Raw genomic sequence first — 12800 nt, 5'->3', positions numbered from 1 at the left:
GCGTGTGTCGTGTTTGCCTGCGCCGCTCAGTCTTTACCTGGCTCCTTCCCAAAGTCTGCCAGCGCCTCCCCGATATTTTGTGGATCGCTCGCTCTTTCCTCTTTGGTCTGTAAGTCGGTGTTGACCAACATGAAGCAGCACTCACAGAATGCGAGAGGCGTAGGCGAGGAATGAGCCCTGCACCGGTCCTTGCTCTTGCCCATCCTGGACCGTGAGACCACAGACTATCGGGTCGTCTTTCACTGGCTCTCCCTTTTTTTTTTTTTTTTTTCTGTTGTTTTTGTCGTTTCTGTTGTTGACCCTCGACATTGTCGCCCTGGCGCTGTCCACGACCAATCGTTTGCCCCAGCATCGTCACCTCCGGGCCTCCCTCTTTCTTGTCCCTGTCTCCTGTCATCCTCTATTCTCCGCAGGAAACAGCTCGCCGTTTCTCGTTTCCTCTGTTCTCCTTGGCCACTTTCTTCTTTCTTGCCGCAGGGAAGCTTCCCAGCTGCATCACCGGCTCAAGTACGACATATGGCATACGACGCATTCCGTACTTTGGTCGTCCCTGCGGGCATCCCTTCCCCAGTCGGCCTTGCCCCTTTTCCAGCCTGCCGCCACGGCGCCTGATGAGACCCAAAAGCGCCCATGGTCTGTGGCCTCCGCCGACATGGCCTTCGTCTCCCTGCTTTCGGTAGACACCCACACTTTTTTTTCTTGCATGCTGTGCGTCTTTTGGCCTGCTGTGTCTCTAGTCTGCTTGTCCGTGAGCGGGCCCATTTGTCTGCAGCCTCTACCCCGGCTGCCATCCAGGGCCCCTCTCTCAATGGCCAAACGCCCGCTTCTCACCGTCTGTGCACTTTTGTGTCCACTCGGCGGAGGAGAACTCCACCTTTGCTCTCTCTGCCCAGATGGCCACTCCTACCTTTGTGCTCCGCTTGGCCTGAAACCCTGCCATTCTTTTCCCTCTTGTCTCGCGATCTTGAGATATAAGATCCCTCTCGACATCCTCTTGCCAAGTCTTGATTTTCCTCCTTTCCCTTTTCTTCTTTTGTTCTTCTTGTTTCCCTTCTTCTCTCTTCATCCTGTTTCTGTTTCTTTACCTCCACCGTTTGTTTCGTCCTGCATCTTCCCGACCTAGTGTCGTACGCATTCATTCCTTAAGGCACGGTTCCTTTTTTATCAAATCGCATTTCCAAAACAACCTTTTTGATTTTCGATTTTCGATTTTTCAATTCACAAAATCTTCAAGTTTTACCTTTACGCCTGGCGCATCACTTTCCTTTTGAGCTCTGACGCTTTTTACTTCACCTGCACACTATCACGCTCTCCGCGAACATACTGGACTCTTTTGATCCTTTGAACTCAAACCACCCAACACAGTCCAACACTCTAGAGCAAATTCCGTTTGTTCATTGTCCATTGTTCCTACTGTTCCTTGTGAGTATTCCTCGTTGTATTCTTGGGGTTCCTTTGGCAATCAGCCAAAGGTCCTCCATATTTGCTCTGTTCACCCCTTGTGGCGTAGGTTTTGTTCTTTGTTGATTCACCACCTTGCAAACGAACACCACAACCCCCTCTTGCTCACCCCGTTGTTTGTGAACAGAGCACATTCTGTAGCCATTCAAGTTGACTGACCCAGACTCTTATAAATACAGCGGATCTTCGCCATTCAACTTCATTTTCGCTCCTGGTCTCTCTCTCGCTCACACACACACTTCGTCCACAGTAAACGACTGCAAAACGCAACATTTTGCAACGGCCCAGCTTCCTACAAACAAAACACATCAACCCACACCAAATTCGCCAGTCTTCTCGCAATCGTCCGGCACGATTTTCAGAAAACTAGACCAAAACGTCAACAGACAAAAAAAAATCACCAACATCACAAGTTCAGTCACCATGTCTGCCTTTCGCTCCCTTTTCGCCGCCTCCATGGTCGCCCTGGCCAGTGGCCACATGCTCATGAACACCCCCCAGCCCTACGGCACGCCCGCCCTCGTCAACGGACCTCTTCACGCTGATGGTTCCAACTTCCCTTGTCAGCTGACTGCCGGTGGCTCTTTCTCCGCCGGCGGCGCATCAAACACCTACCCTCTCGGCTCCGAGCAGGAGCTCAAGTTCACCGGCCAGGCCGTCCACGGCGGCGGTTCTTGCCAGGTGTCCATCACCTACGACAGCAACCCCAGCGCTTCGAGCACATGGAAGGTCATCCGCTCCATCGAGGGTGGCTGCCCCGCCCAGGGCCAGACGGGCAACATGGGCGACGACGCCAATGCGGCCGACCCCTACACCTACAACTTCACCGTCCCGGACAACATCCCCACCGGCTCGGTCACCCTTGCCTGGACCTGGTTCAACAAGATTGGCAACCGCGAAATGTACATGAACTGCGCGCCTGTCACCCTCACCGGCACCTCGGGCAGCAAGTCCAACTTTGACAGCCTCCCCGACATGTTCGTCGCCAACGTCGGCAACGGCTGCGGCACCGTCGACAGCACCGACCTGCTCTTCCCCAACCCCGGCAAGGACGTTGTCTCCATGAACGGCGCCACGTCGGCCTTCTCGACGCCTACGGGCACGGGCTGCCAGGCTGCTGGAGCTGCTCCCACGGCTGGTGGTTCGGGCTCTGGCTCTGGCTCCGGCTCCGGCTCCGGCTCCGGCTCCGGCTCTGGCTCTGGCTCTGGCTCTGGCTCTGGCTCTGGCTCTGGCTCTGGCTCTGGCTCTGGCTCTGGCTCCGGCTCGGGTACCACTGCTGCTGCTGCCGGCAGCACCTCGGCTGCTGCTGCTGCTGGCGGTGTCTTTGTCACTGTCGCCACGTCTGGTGCTGCCGCCGGCGGTTCTGCTGCCACTACGAGTCCCGCTGCTGCCAAGTCCGGTGCTTCCACCACAACCACCAGCGCCACCTCGACCACCACTCTGCCTGCCGCCGCTGGCGGTGCTGCTGGTGGTGCCTCCAGCGCTGCCGCTCCCGCTTCGTCTGCCGCGTCCTCCGGCTCGAGCACGACGTCGTCCACCTCCACTGGTTCCGCCGAGGCTGCCGGCTCCGCCTGCTCGCCCGACGGCACCTGGAACTGCTTGGGCAACTCATACCAGCAGTGCGCCAGTGGTGTCTGGTCTGTCGTCATGCCCCTGGCTCAGGGCACGACTTGCAAGGGTAGCCAGGGCTCTTCCATCGACATTGTGTCGGGCCGCAAGTCCCGCCGCGTTGCTCTGCGCTTCCGCGCATAAAGTGATGGTTGTGTCTTGGATGGCGAAAGGTGAACAGATTATAGACAATCTTCTGGGCATGGTTCATTTTTGGAAAGGGCGGCGTGTAACAACATTAAGCATTTTGGGACTTTTTTGTCTTTTTTCTCGGTTGATTTTTTTTTCTTTGTTTCTTTTCCTCACTTCACTTCCTTCTTTTGTACATAACTTTTTGTGTCTCTTTCCTTCCCTTTTCTGTCTTCTTCACTTCTTTTACATTCTTTTCATCTTCCCTCTTTACCACACTCTCTTGATACCAGACACTGCCTCGGGCCAAAAACAACCCAAATCGAGTAAAACGCTGAGCGTCGAATTGGACCAGGTTGCAAATCACAAAACAAACCAACAGAAACAGATATTGTTCCAAACAATTCAAAACAAAAAAAATTATTCAAAAATACTATTCTGCCCCATATAAACTGTACAGTAAGCCAAATTCCGTGACAAAGTAAACAAGTACTGACCACAGAACGTTGAAAGTAAGTGAACAACGGTATTGCAGTGAACGACTTGCTTCCTGCATCTCACAAGCCCTACAGTGACCGACGTCTTGTTCGCCTCAACACAGGCGCTCTTTCCTTTTTGGGAAAATTGTTGATGAGAGCCAGTCGCCTTGTCGCTGATTGGTCAGCCACCCCCTGCGGTGTCCCCAGCTACTTCCCATTCTTTTAGGCGGACTTTTGTTCTGCCGTTGCCTAGCGCAAAAGGTTTTGGCAGGACCATCGCCCACTTCCCTCCCTCCCCCCGTCCCTTTCAAGCTGGTCAAGCTCTTTCCGCGAAGAAAAGCGTTTTCTCCATTGGCGAAGAGGCTGGCTAGCGGCAGGAGCCAAGGGCAACCAAGTGCCTCGTAAAAGGATAACGGCACAGTCTGCTGAAATACATCAAAGGAGACTGCAAAGTACTTCATGGACATGCCGTCGACCGCACATAATTGTCATATGTGAATAAAGTGAATTGTTAAAAGATAAACGACTCTGCTGAGAGATCAGCTGTTCACTTTTGTGCATTTTGAGGTTCTTGCATACACTGCACGGCCCTGCATTGTGTCGAACGACACGAGGCTGATGCGCAACTGCCACCAAAAACACTAGCAATTTTTGACGCCAGTGTGTTTGCATACTGTCCATTTAGCGACTATTCACGCTGTGCGGAACGCCTGTAGAGCGTGCATCGCGTCGCAACTTACACTTTTGCACCTCCTTCCGCTCCTGCCAAAAGCCTCTTTTTCCGGCCCTCCTTTTGTTTTTGTATTCACCACTCTCCTCCTCCACCAACATACGGCCAAGGCGTTGGCATCCGCCTGACACACGGATCGGCCTTTCTCTTCACGATACCCTCCGTGTTCCTATACCCTGTCTGACTCGGCCCCCGTCGTCGTCCTATACATTAATTGACAGCCGCGTCGACTTGTTTTATTTTGACGACTACATCACCATCACCTTATTGTCCTGCTGAGCAATCCTCGCCCGTTGGACTACATACGACTTCTGCCTGTCCGTGGCCACGCTCCGGTGCTCTCCACGCATGGGGCCAAGATAGGATCCTGACGACCGTCTTGTGTCGCACGTCTTCCCCTGCGTCACCCTCGTCTCCCCACGCCGCACGGCCGCCGTCGCCGTAGCGGCCGACTCTCTCTCCCTCCCCCCTGACGCTATCATGACCTCCGCAGGCGTCATCGACACAATCCTCCGCCAGCTGGCGACGGTCGACTTGTCCGCCAAGGACAAGTTTGAGGCCGCCGTCACGCTGCGCGACCACCTCGACCACTACACATCCGGGCCGGTCTACCCACAGTTTCTGAAAAAGGTCATGCCTGTCATTATCGGTATCCTCAGTGGCCCGCCCAGCTTCCAGAGCGAGTCCTCGGAGCAGAAACTACGCAACTGCATGCTGGAAATCATCCACCGCTTCCCCTCCATCCCCTCCCCGCCCGAGCCGTTCGAGCCGTATGCCGAAGAGACCATCGACCTGCTCTCGCGCCTCATCCGCACCGACAACGAAGACAATGCGTGCCTGTGCATAAAGACCGTCTGCGACATCCTGCGCCACCAGTCCAAGGTCTGTGGTGCCAAGGCCCAGGCGTTCCTGCTTCTTGTCAAGGACCTGTTTGACCAGACAGAGCTCATCGTCAAAAGCCAGCTCGACCATGAGCAGCCGGCCGACGGCTCAGCTGCCGCCGGTGCTGGTGCCGGTGCCGGTGCCGGTGCAGCGGCACTAGCAGCAAGCGACCCAACGGCCCCCTCCACGCCGGGACCCTCACATCCGCCCGGCTCACCCGTTGCTGGAGCATCGCTCGAGGTCGACCGGCCGCTGCTCAAGGGCATGCAGTCGTTCAAGGTGATCGCCGAGTGCCCGATCATCGTCGTCAGCATCTTCCAGATGTACCGCTCGCTCAACAACATCAAGCCTTTTATCCCTGTCATCAAGGCCGTGCTCAGCACGCACCCCAAGGCCCAGGACCGCGCGCACGCCGAGGCCAATGCCCGGGGTGCCAACTTCTTCGGCATGAGCCCGCTCATCCGCAACAAGACGAGCTATGGCGACTACATTACGCTCAAGGTGAAGATGATGAGTTTCTTGGCCTATGCCCTGCGCCAGCATGCCGATCTCATGGCCGACTTCCTGCCGGCGCTGCCGTCCACCATTGTCCGGCTGCTGCGTGACTGCCCGCGCGACAAGGCCGCCGCCCGCAAGGAGCTCATCGTGGCCATCCGCCACATCATCAACTTCAACTACCGCCTGATCTTTGTTAGCGTCATTGAGCAGTTCCTCGACGAGCGTACCCTCATGGGCGACGGCCTGACGGTGCATGAGACCATGCGTCCGCTGGCGTACAGCATGCTGGCCGACCTGATCCACCACGTCCGCGACCACCTGAAGCCGCCCATCATCCGCAAGACCGTCGCTATCTACACGCGCAACCTGTTGGACGACTTCCCCGGCACCAGCTTCCAGACCATGAGCGCCAAGCTGCTCCTGAACATGGCCGAGTGCATCGCCAAGATGGACGACAAGGTCGAGGCCCGCTACCTCCTCGTCACCATCCTCAACGCGATTGCCGACAAGTTTGCCTCCATGAACCGCCAGTACAACAACGCCGTCAAGCTGTCGGCCGACGTGCGCCGCCAGCAGGCCGACCAGCAGCGCAAGGCCGCTGCATCGCCCACCGCCCTCGGCACGGCGGCCTTCTCCGAGACGTACCTGGCCGACATGGACGCCACGGCACCCGCCTGGGACGAGATCGACATCTTCACCGCCGCCATGCCCATCAAGCTGATCAACGCGCGCGAGCGGGGCCACGACCCGGTCGTGGACAACAAGTTCTTGTTCAAGACCCTCATGCACGGCCTGCGGAACACCGTCTTCCAGCTCCGCGCCTGCACCCAAGCACCTGCCATCGACCCGGCCATCGCGCCCGCCGGCTGGTCCGAGGTCGCCAGCGGCTTCAACGCCGAGGAGGTCCAGGTCATTGTCAAGCTGCTGCGTGAGGGCGCCCGCGTCTTCCGGTACTACGAGGGCGTCAAGGACAAGAACGCCTCCGACGCCCACTACGCGTCCACGGTCGAGTACATGGCCAACTTTTACATGGCCTCCAGCAGCAAGGAGGAGAAGGACCTGCTCGAGATGTTTGCGACCGTCTTCCACGTCATCGACCCGGCCACGTTCAACGAGATCTTTGGCCACGAGGTGCCGCATCTCTTCGCCATGACCCTCGAGCACCCGGCCCTGCTGCACATCCCGCAGTTCTTTTTGGCCAGCGACGTCACGTCGCCCACTTTTTGCGGCATGCTGCTGCGCTTCCTCATGGACCACATCGAGGAAGTCGGCCTGGCCGACGTCAAGAAGGCGTCTGTCCTGCTGCGCCTGTTCAAGCTTGCATTTATGGCCGTCACGCTCTTCGCTGCACAGAACGAGCAGATTCTGCTGCCCTACGTCGTCGACATCATCAGCAAGTCTGTCGAGCTGTCGACCCACGCCCAAGAGCCCATGAACTACTTCTTCCTGCTCCGCTCGCTCTTCCGTAGCATCGGAGGCGGCAAGTTTGAGCACCTCTACAAGCAGATTCTGCCACTCCTCGAGATGCTGCTGGACGTCCTCAACAACCTCCTGTTGGCCGCCCGCAAGCCGGTCGAGCGCGACCTGTATGTCGAGCTCTGTCTGACGGTGCCCGCCCGCCTCAGCAACCTCCTGCCGCACCTCAACTTCTTGATGCGGCCCCTCGTCGCCGCTCTCCGCGCTGGCTCGGATATGATTGGTCAGGGACTGCGTACCCTTGAGCTCTGCGTCGATAATCTCACAGCGGAATACCTCGATCCACTGATGGCACCGGTCCTCGACGAGCTCATGCCCGCCCTCTACGACCAGCTGCGCCCGCATCCCTACAGCCACTTCCACGCACACACCGCCATGCGCATCCTCGGCAAGCTCGGCGGCCGTAACCGCAAGCACATGACCGACCACCTGCCCCTGACGTTCAAGCAGTACATTGACGACGTGCCGAGCTTCGACGTGCGCCTCGTGGGCTCCAAGAAGGACCGCGCCTTCAATGCCGACCTGGGCATCGAGCTCGCCCTTCAGAAAATCATGGAGGTGCCCAGCAAGCCGGTCAAGGGCCCCATTCCCAAGCAGTCTGATGCGTACTACAAGAAGCAGGCTCTGCAGATGATTGAGGCGCAGATCAAGATCCGCATTGGCTACGACAAGAGCGTGCCCGAGGACCTGCCTCGTCTTGTCCGCCTGCAGGCGCAGGACCTGCTTGCGCGCAAGTTGGACGTCGACCTGGGCCCCTTTGAGGAGATCCACCGCGACCGCTCCGTTGCCAAGAAGCGCGACCAGGAGGAGGTCCTGACGCGCCTGCTCAAGGCGCTTCTGTACGCCGAGTCCATTCCCGAGCTGCGCGACGAGGCCGACGCGTTCCTGATGAACATCTGCCGCCACTTTGTCGTGCTCGACGTGGGCCGCTCCCTTGTTAACGCCAAGAAGGCCAGCACAACGTTTGACGCCACGACGGGCGAAGGACCCCTGGTCATCGATGCCCACATCCTGGCCGACGCCCTGCTGGACTCGCTCGCGTCCATGCTGCCCGAAGTCCGCGAGGCTGCGCAGCGTGCCATCCGCGTTATGTTCGAGACGGCCGCTACCATCTTCGGCTCGGAGCGCCACGTCCATGTCCTCGAGTTCTTTGGCCACCTCTCGTCCACCTTTACGCACGGCTGTTACGTTGAAGAGTGGTTCCTCAAGACCGGTGCCTGCCTCGGCATCCATACCCTGCTCACGGAAGTCGACCTCGGCGAGGCATGGGTCGACTCTGTCCAGATGGACTTTATCCGCGCGCTGCTCTTTGTCGTCAAGGACATGCCGCCCGACCTGCCGGACACGACCATGCGTCTCGCCCAGAAGACGCTCGAGGCGCTCTTGGACCGAGTGACAAAGGGCCTCACCAAGGACGACGTGGTGCCCGCCAAGGACCATGCCCATCCACGAGCGGAGCAGGACAACAAACGCAATTCGCAGACGCCCCAGCCGCCTCAAGCATCGCCTGCGCCTCAGACCACACCCCAATCCACGCCCACTCCCGCGCCTGCCGCAGTCGCACAGGCTACACCGCAGCCGGCGGCAGCGGCAGCGACATCGACGCCCGCTCCGTCGACCACTGCCGTGGCAGCGCCGAAGAGCACCCGGGCGCGCCGTCTCCCCACGACCTGCAACCTCCTGGCCATGGAGCTGTCACACATGAACAAGCACGTCCGCAGCACTGCGAAGAATTCGCTGGAGCAGATTGCCAAGAACATTGGTGCCCAGGTCTGGGAGATTATCGAGCCCCACAAGGAGCGTCTGCTCACGCCGCTGTTCCAGAAGCCGCTGCGCGCACTGCCGTTTGCGATCCAGATTGGCCTTATTGACGCCCTGACCTACTTCCTGACGCTCAAGACCGACTTTGTGGCCATTGACGACGACGTCGACCGCCTCCTCACGGAGGCCCTGGCCTTGTCCGATGCCAGCGACGCGTCGCTGGCCGGCAAGTCCGCCGAATTCCGCACGCACAACCACATTGTCCAGCTGCGCGTGGCGTGCATCCGCATCCTCAGCACGGCCATGGGCTTCGACGAGTACCAGCGCAACAAGGACAACAAACCCAGCGTCACCCGTGCCGCCATTGTCTCCATGTTCTTCAATCGACTCTATGCCGAGTCCGATCCGACGAGCGAGGCGGCCAACGAGGCACTGAAGCGTGTTTTCATGTACACCAGCAAGCTGCCCAAGGACCTGCTGCAACAGGGCCTGCGCCCCGTCCTCGCTAGTTTACAGGACGCCAAGCGCCTGACGCCCGGCAATCTCGAAAACCTGGCCCTGTTGTTGCGCTTACTGACAAACTACTTTAAGGTCGAGATTGGTTCGCGGCTGCTCGACCACGTGGGCAAACTGGCGCAGCCGGCCGAGATCCAGCGGGTGTCGTTTATGCTCTACGAGCAGAGCGTGCTGATGAACACCATTGTCGGCGTCTTTGGCATTTTCCCGTTGCTGCCCGACGCTGCCCGCATGTACAAGGAGCGCATCATCGACGCCGTGCTCGACCTCGAGGAGAAGCTGCGCCGCACCCACCATAGTCCGCTGCGTGCGCCCGTCTACAAATACCTCAACCGCTATCCCGACGAGTGCTGCAACCTGCTGACGAGCCGCATTGAAGAGCTCAAGTACGGCAGGTTCCTGGCACAGGCGCTGGACGACCCCGACAGCCAGGCCATCCGCGACTACTGCGACGCCCACGTCGACGAGCTCATCAAGAGCTGCAACACGATTGTCGAGGAGCAGAAGGAGACGCGCTTTGTGGCCGTCATCAACACGGTGCACATCCTGCACTCGCTGGCCGCCCACCACAGCACGGCCGTGCCCTGGATGGAGAAAAAGGAGAACCTGACGTGGCTCAAGGCGGTGGCCAAGACGCTCGAGGAGCGCCTGCGCGCCAACGCCTACCCGCCGGAGCTCCGCCTGGCCGCCAACCAGGCCGCCGAGCAGCTCATGGCGATCTTGACCAAGTACCTCGATCTCCACGTCGACGACACCGACATGCTGCTCAGCCTGGTCGAGTGCGTCACAGCCGAAGACCTGCGCGCGACGCCTGCGTTCCACGCGCACATCTACAAGAAGATTGTCTGCAACGAGTCGGTCGACTTTTGCCGTTCGCTCGTTCTGCGCTGCCTCGAGGTATACGCGGGCAAGAAGGCCAGCCACAAGACCAAGTCGTACCTGCTGCACAACATGGTCAACCCCATCGTCGCCATGGACGTTATGCGCCACTGGGACCGCCTGGGCGAGAAGGACAAGGACAAGGGCTCGCCGCTGTTCGCCGACAAGCAGATCCTCGAGTCCATCAACAGCAAGATCTGGCAGGCCAGCATGGTCGACAGCCAGGACGACGCCGCCGCGGCCGCGGTGGGCGGTGTCGACTACACGCGCATGGAGGTGATGCAGCTGACGGCGATGATTGTCAAGTACCACCACGTCATCCTGCAGGACCTGCGCAAGGACACCATCAAGTTTGGCTGGACCTACATTCGCAACGACGACGCGATGAACAAGAACGCTGCCTACGTGCTCCTCGGCTACTTCATTGCGCATTACGAGACGCCCGTCAAGATCGTGTCGCAGGTCTACTACTCGCTGCTCAAGACCAACCAGAGCGAGGGCCGCGCGCTCGTCAGCCAGGCGCTCGAGCTGATTGCGCCCGTCCTGCCCAAGCGCTTCAAGCCCAAAGGCGACGACCGCAACGCTGCCGTCTGGGCCGCCGCGCCGCGCCGCATCCTCGCCGAGGAGAGCCACAACGCCCAGCAGACGAGCAGCATCTTCCAGTTCCTCGTGCGCCACCCGGACCTCTTTTACGAGTTGCGCGATAAGTTTACCATGCTCATCATCCTGTCGCTGCAGCGCGTCGCCAGCCCCGCCAATGCGTCCAGCGAGAGCAAACGCCTCGCACTCAACCTCATGTGGCTCATCTGGCAGTGGGAGTACCGTCGTGTCGAGGGCAAGCCGATCGAAGAGGCGAACGGCGCCATCTCGGGATCGTCTGCTTCACCCTCGGCGGCGCGCTCCACGTCTGCGTCCCCGATGTCGCGCAAGCGCCGTCTCGAGGGGGACGAGCCGGGCGACCCGTCGTCGGGCGGCTCGCCGTCGGGCCAGGCGGCGGCTGCACCAACGGTCGCACCTGTGAAGGAGTACCAAGTGCCGCAGGTGGGCCGGCAAAAGATGCTGCGTTTCTTGGTCAAATTCATTGCACAGCTGAACGAGCGCTATGAGCTGCCGTCGTCCAAGCCCAAGGACCCGAGCGCCCTGGCCCTGCAGTCGCCGAATCCCTGGAGCGACATGTGCAAGAGGTCCATGGCGCTGCTGTACAATTTGCTGCATCCGCGCTACTGGGGCATCAACGACGTCGAGCTGCAGTCCAATGCGACGGACGTCGTCCTCGCCAGCGACAAGACGTCCCAGGCCCTGGCCAACGACCAGCCCGAGAAGGAGACCGAGGATAAGTTCATCAACAACATCATCAACATGCTGCAGGTCGTGCGCGTGATCCTCAACTTCCAGACCGACGAGTGGATCGTGGCAAACATTGAAGTGATCCAGAAGATCCTGGAGCGCAGTCTCAAGTCGGACAACCCCGAGGTCCAGGACTGCCTGCACACCGAGACGACCGACCACGACGACGGCCGCAAGCTCAAGTCGATCGTGGCGCGCGTGCTCGAGACGGTGCCCGAGGACGTGCAGATGGAGGACGCCGACGGCGAGGGCGAGTCGGAGACCCAGCAGCCGTCCGAGTTTGTCACGTTCCTGTCCAACATTGCCACGGAGACGCTCGGCGCCAACAACTACATGGCCGGCATCAACATCCTGTGGTCGCTCGCCGCGCGTCGCCCGACGGCCGTGGATGCACACATTCCGGCGATTCTCAAGGCGCTGCAGGCGAAGCTGGGCCGCGAGCATCTCGCCCACTACGCCTTCATGGCGACCATTGCCAACAATCCGCACCACGCGCGCGCGCAGCAGCAGCAGCAGGATCCGGCAGCGGCGGCGGCCGAGATGACGCCCTACAACCTGGAAATCCAGACGGGCCTCATCATCAAGGCGATCGACGTCGCCGCCAAGCGCATCGAGACGCTCGGCGACAACCGCCGGCCGTTCCTCAGCGTGCTGGCCAACCTGGTGGAAAAGTCGCAGCACATTGGCTTGTGCACCAAGATTCTCGATATGGTCGAGGGCTGGGTGTTCAAGTCGGAGGGCACATGGCCCACGCTCAAGGAAAAGACGGCGGTGCTGCACAAGATGCTGGGCTTTGAGCACCGACCCGACCTCACGATGCTGCAGAAGTTCCTCGACCTCGTCATCCGCATCTACGAGGACCCCAAGATTGCGCGCACGGAGATCACTGTGCGCCTGGAGCACGCGTTCCTCATCGGCACACGCGCCCAGGACGTCGACACGCGCAACCGCTTCCTCAACGTGTTCAGCCGCAGCCTGGCCAAGGCCGCCAGCGACCGCCTCATGTTTGTCATCACCGACCAGAACTGGGAGAT

General features: G+C 59.6%; 3 protein-coding genes across 3 annotated transcripts; 1 reads left to right on the top strand and 2 right to left on the bottom strand.

Annotated features, from left to right (window-relative positions):
* Positions 1-1884: 1884 nt before the first annotated feature.
* On the top strand, positions 1885-3213 carry SPBR_05947 (uncharacterized protein; the record flags this gene model as incomplete). Its single annotated transcript, XM_040764210.1, has 1 exon — positions 1885-3213. One exon carries the CDS (start codon positions 1885-1887, stop codon positions 3211-3213), a length of 1329 nt encoding a protein of 442 aa, XP_040622151.1.
* Positions 3214-5502: 2289 nt separating this feature from the next.
* SPBR_05566 (uncharacterized protein) lies at positions 5503-8709 on the bottom strand (the record flags this gene model as incomplete). The annotated part of the gene is made up of 1 exon (XM_040763829.1): positions 5503-8709. The coding sequence occupies one exon, from the start codon at positions 8707-8709 to the stop codon at positions 5503-5505; it is 3207 nt and encodes a 1068-aa protein (XP_040622150.1).
* A 68-nt stretch (positions 8710-8777) lies between these two features.
* Positions 8778-11501, bottom strand: SPBR_05610 (uncharacterized protein; the record flags this gene model as incomplete). The annotated part of the gene is made up of 6 exons (XM_040763873.1): positions 8778-8933; positions 8965-9456; positions 9607-10124; positions 10152-10749; positions 10786-11225; positions 11306-11501. 6 exons carry the CDS (start codon positions 11499-11501, stop codon positions 8778-8780), a joined length of 2400 nt encoding a protein of 799 aa, XP_040622149.1.
* Positions 11502-12800: the final 1299 nt, after the last annotated feature.

The sequence above is a fragment of the Sporothrix brasiliensis genome (genome assembly GCF_000820605.1).
Source record: "Sporothrix brasiliensis 5110 chromosome Unknown Cont15, whole genome shotgun sequence".
Lineage (NCBI taxonomy): Eukaryota > Fungi > Ascomycota > Sordariomycetes > Ophiostomatales > Ophiostomataceae > Sporothrix > Sporothrix brasiliensis.
This window is presented reverse-complemented; position numbering and strand designations above follow the sequence as displayed.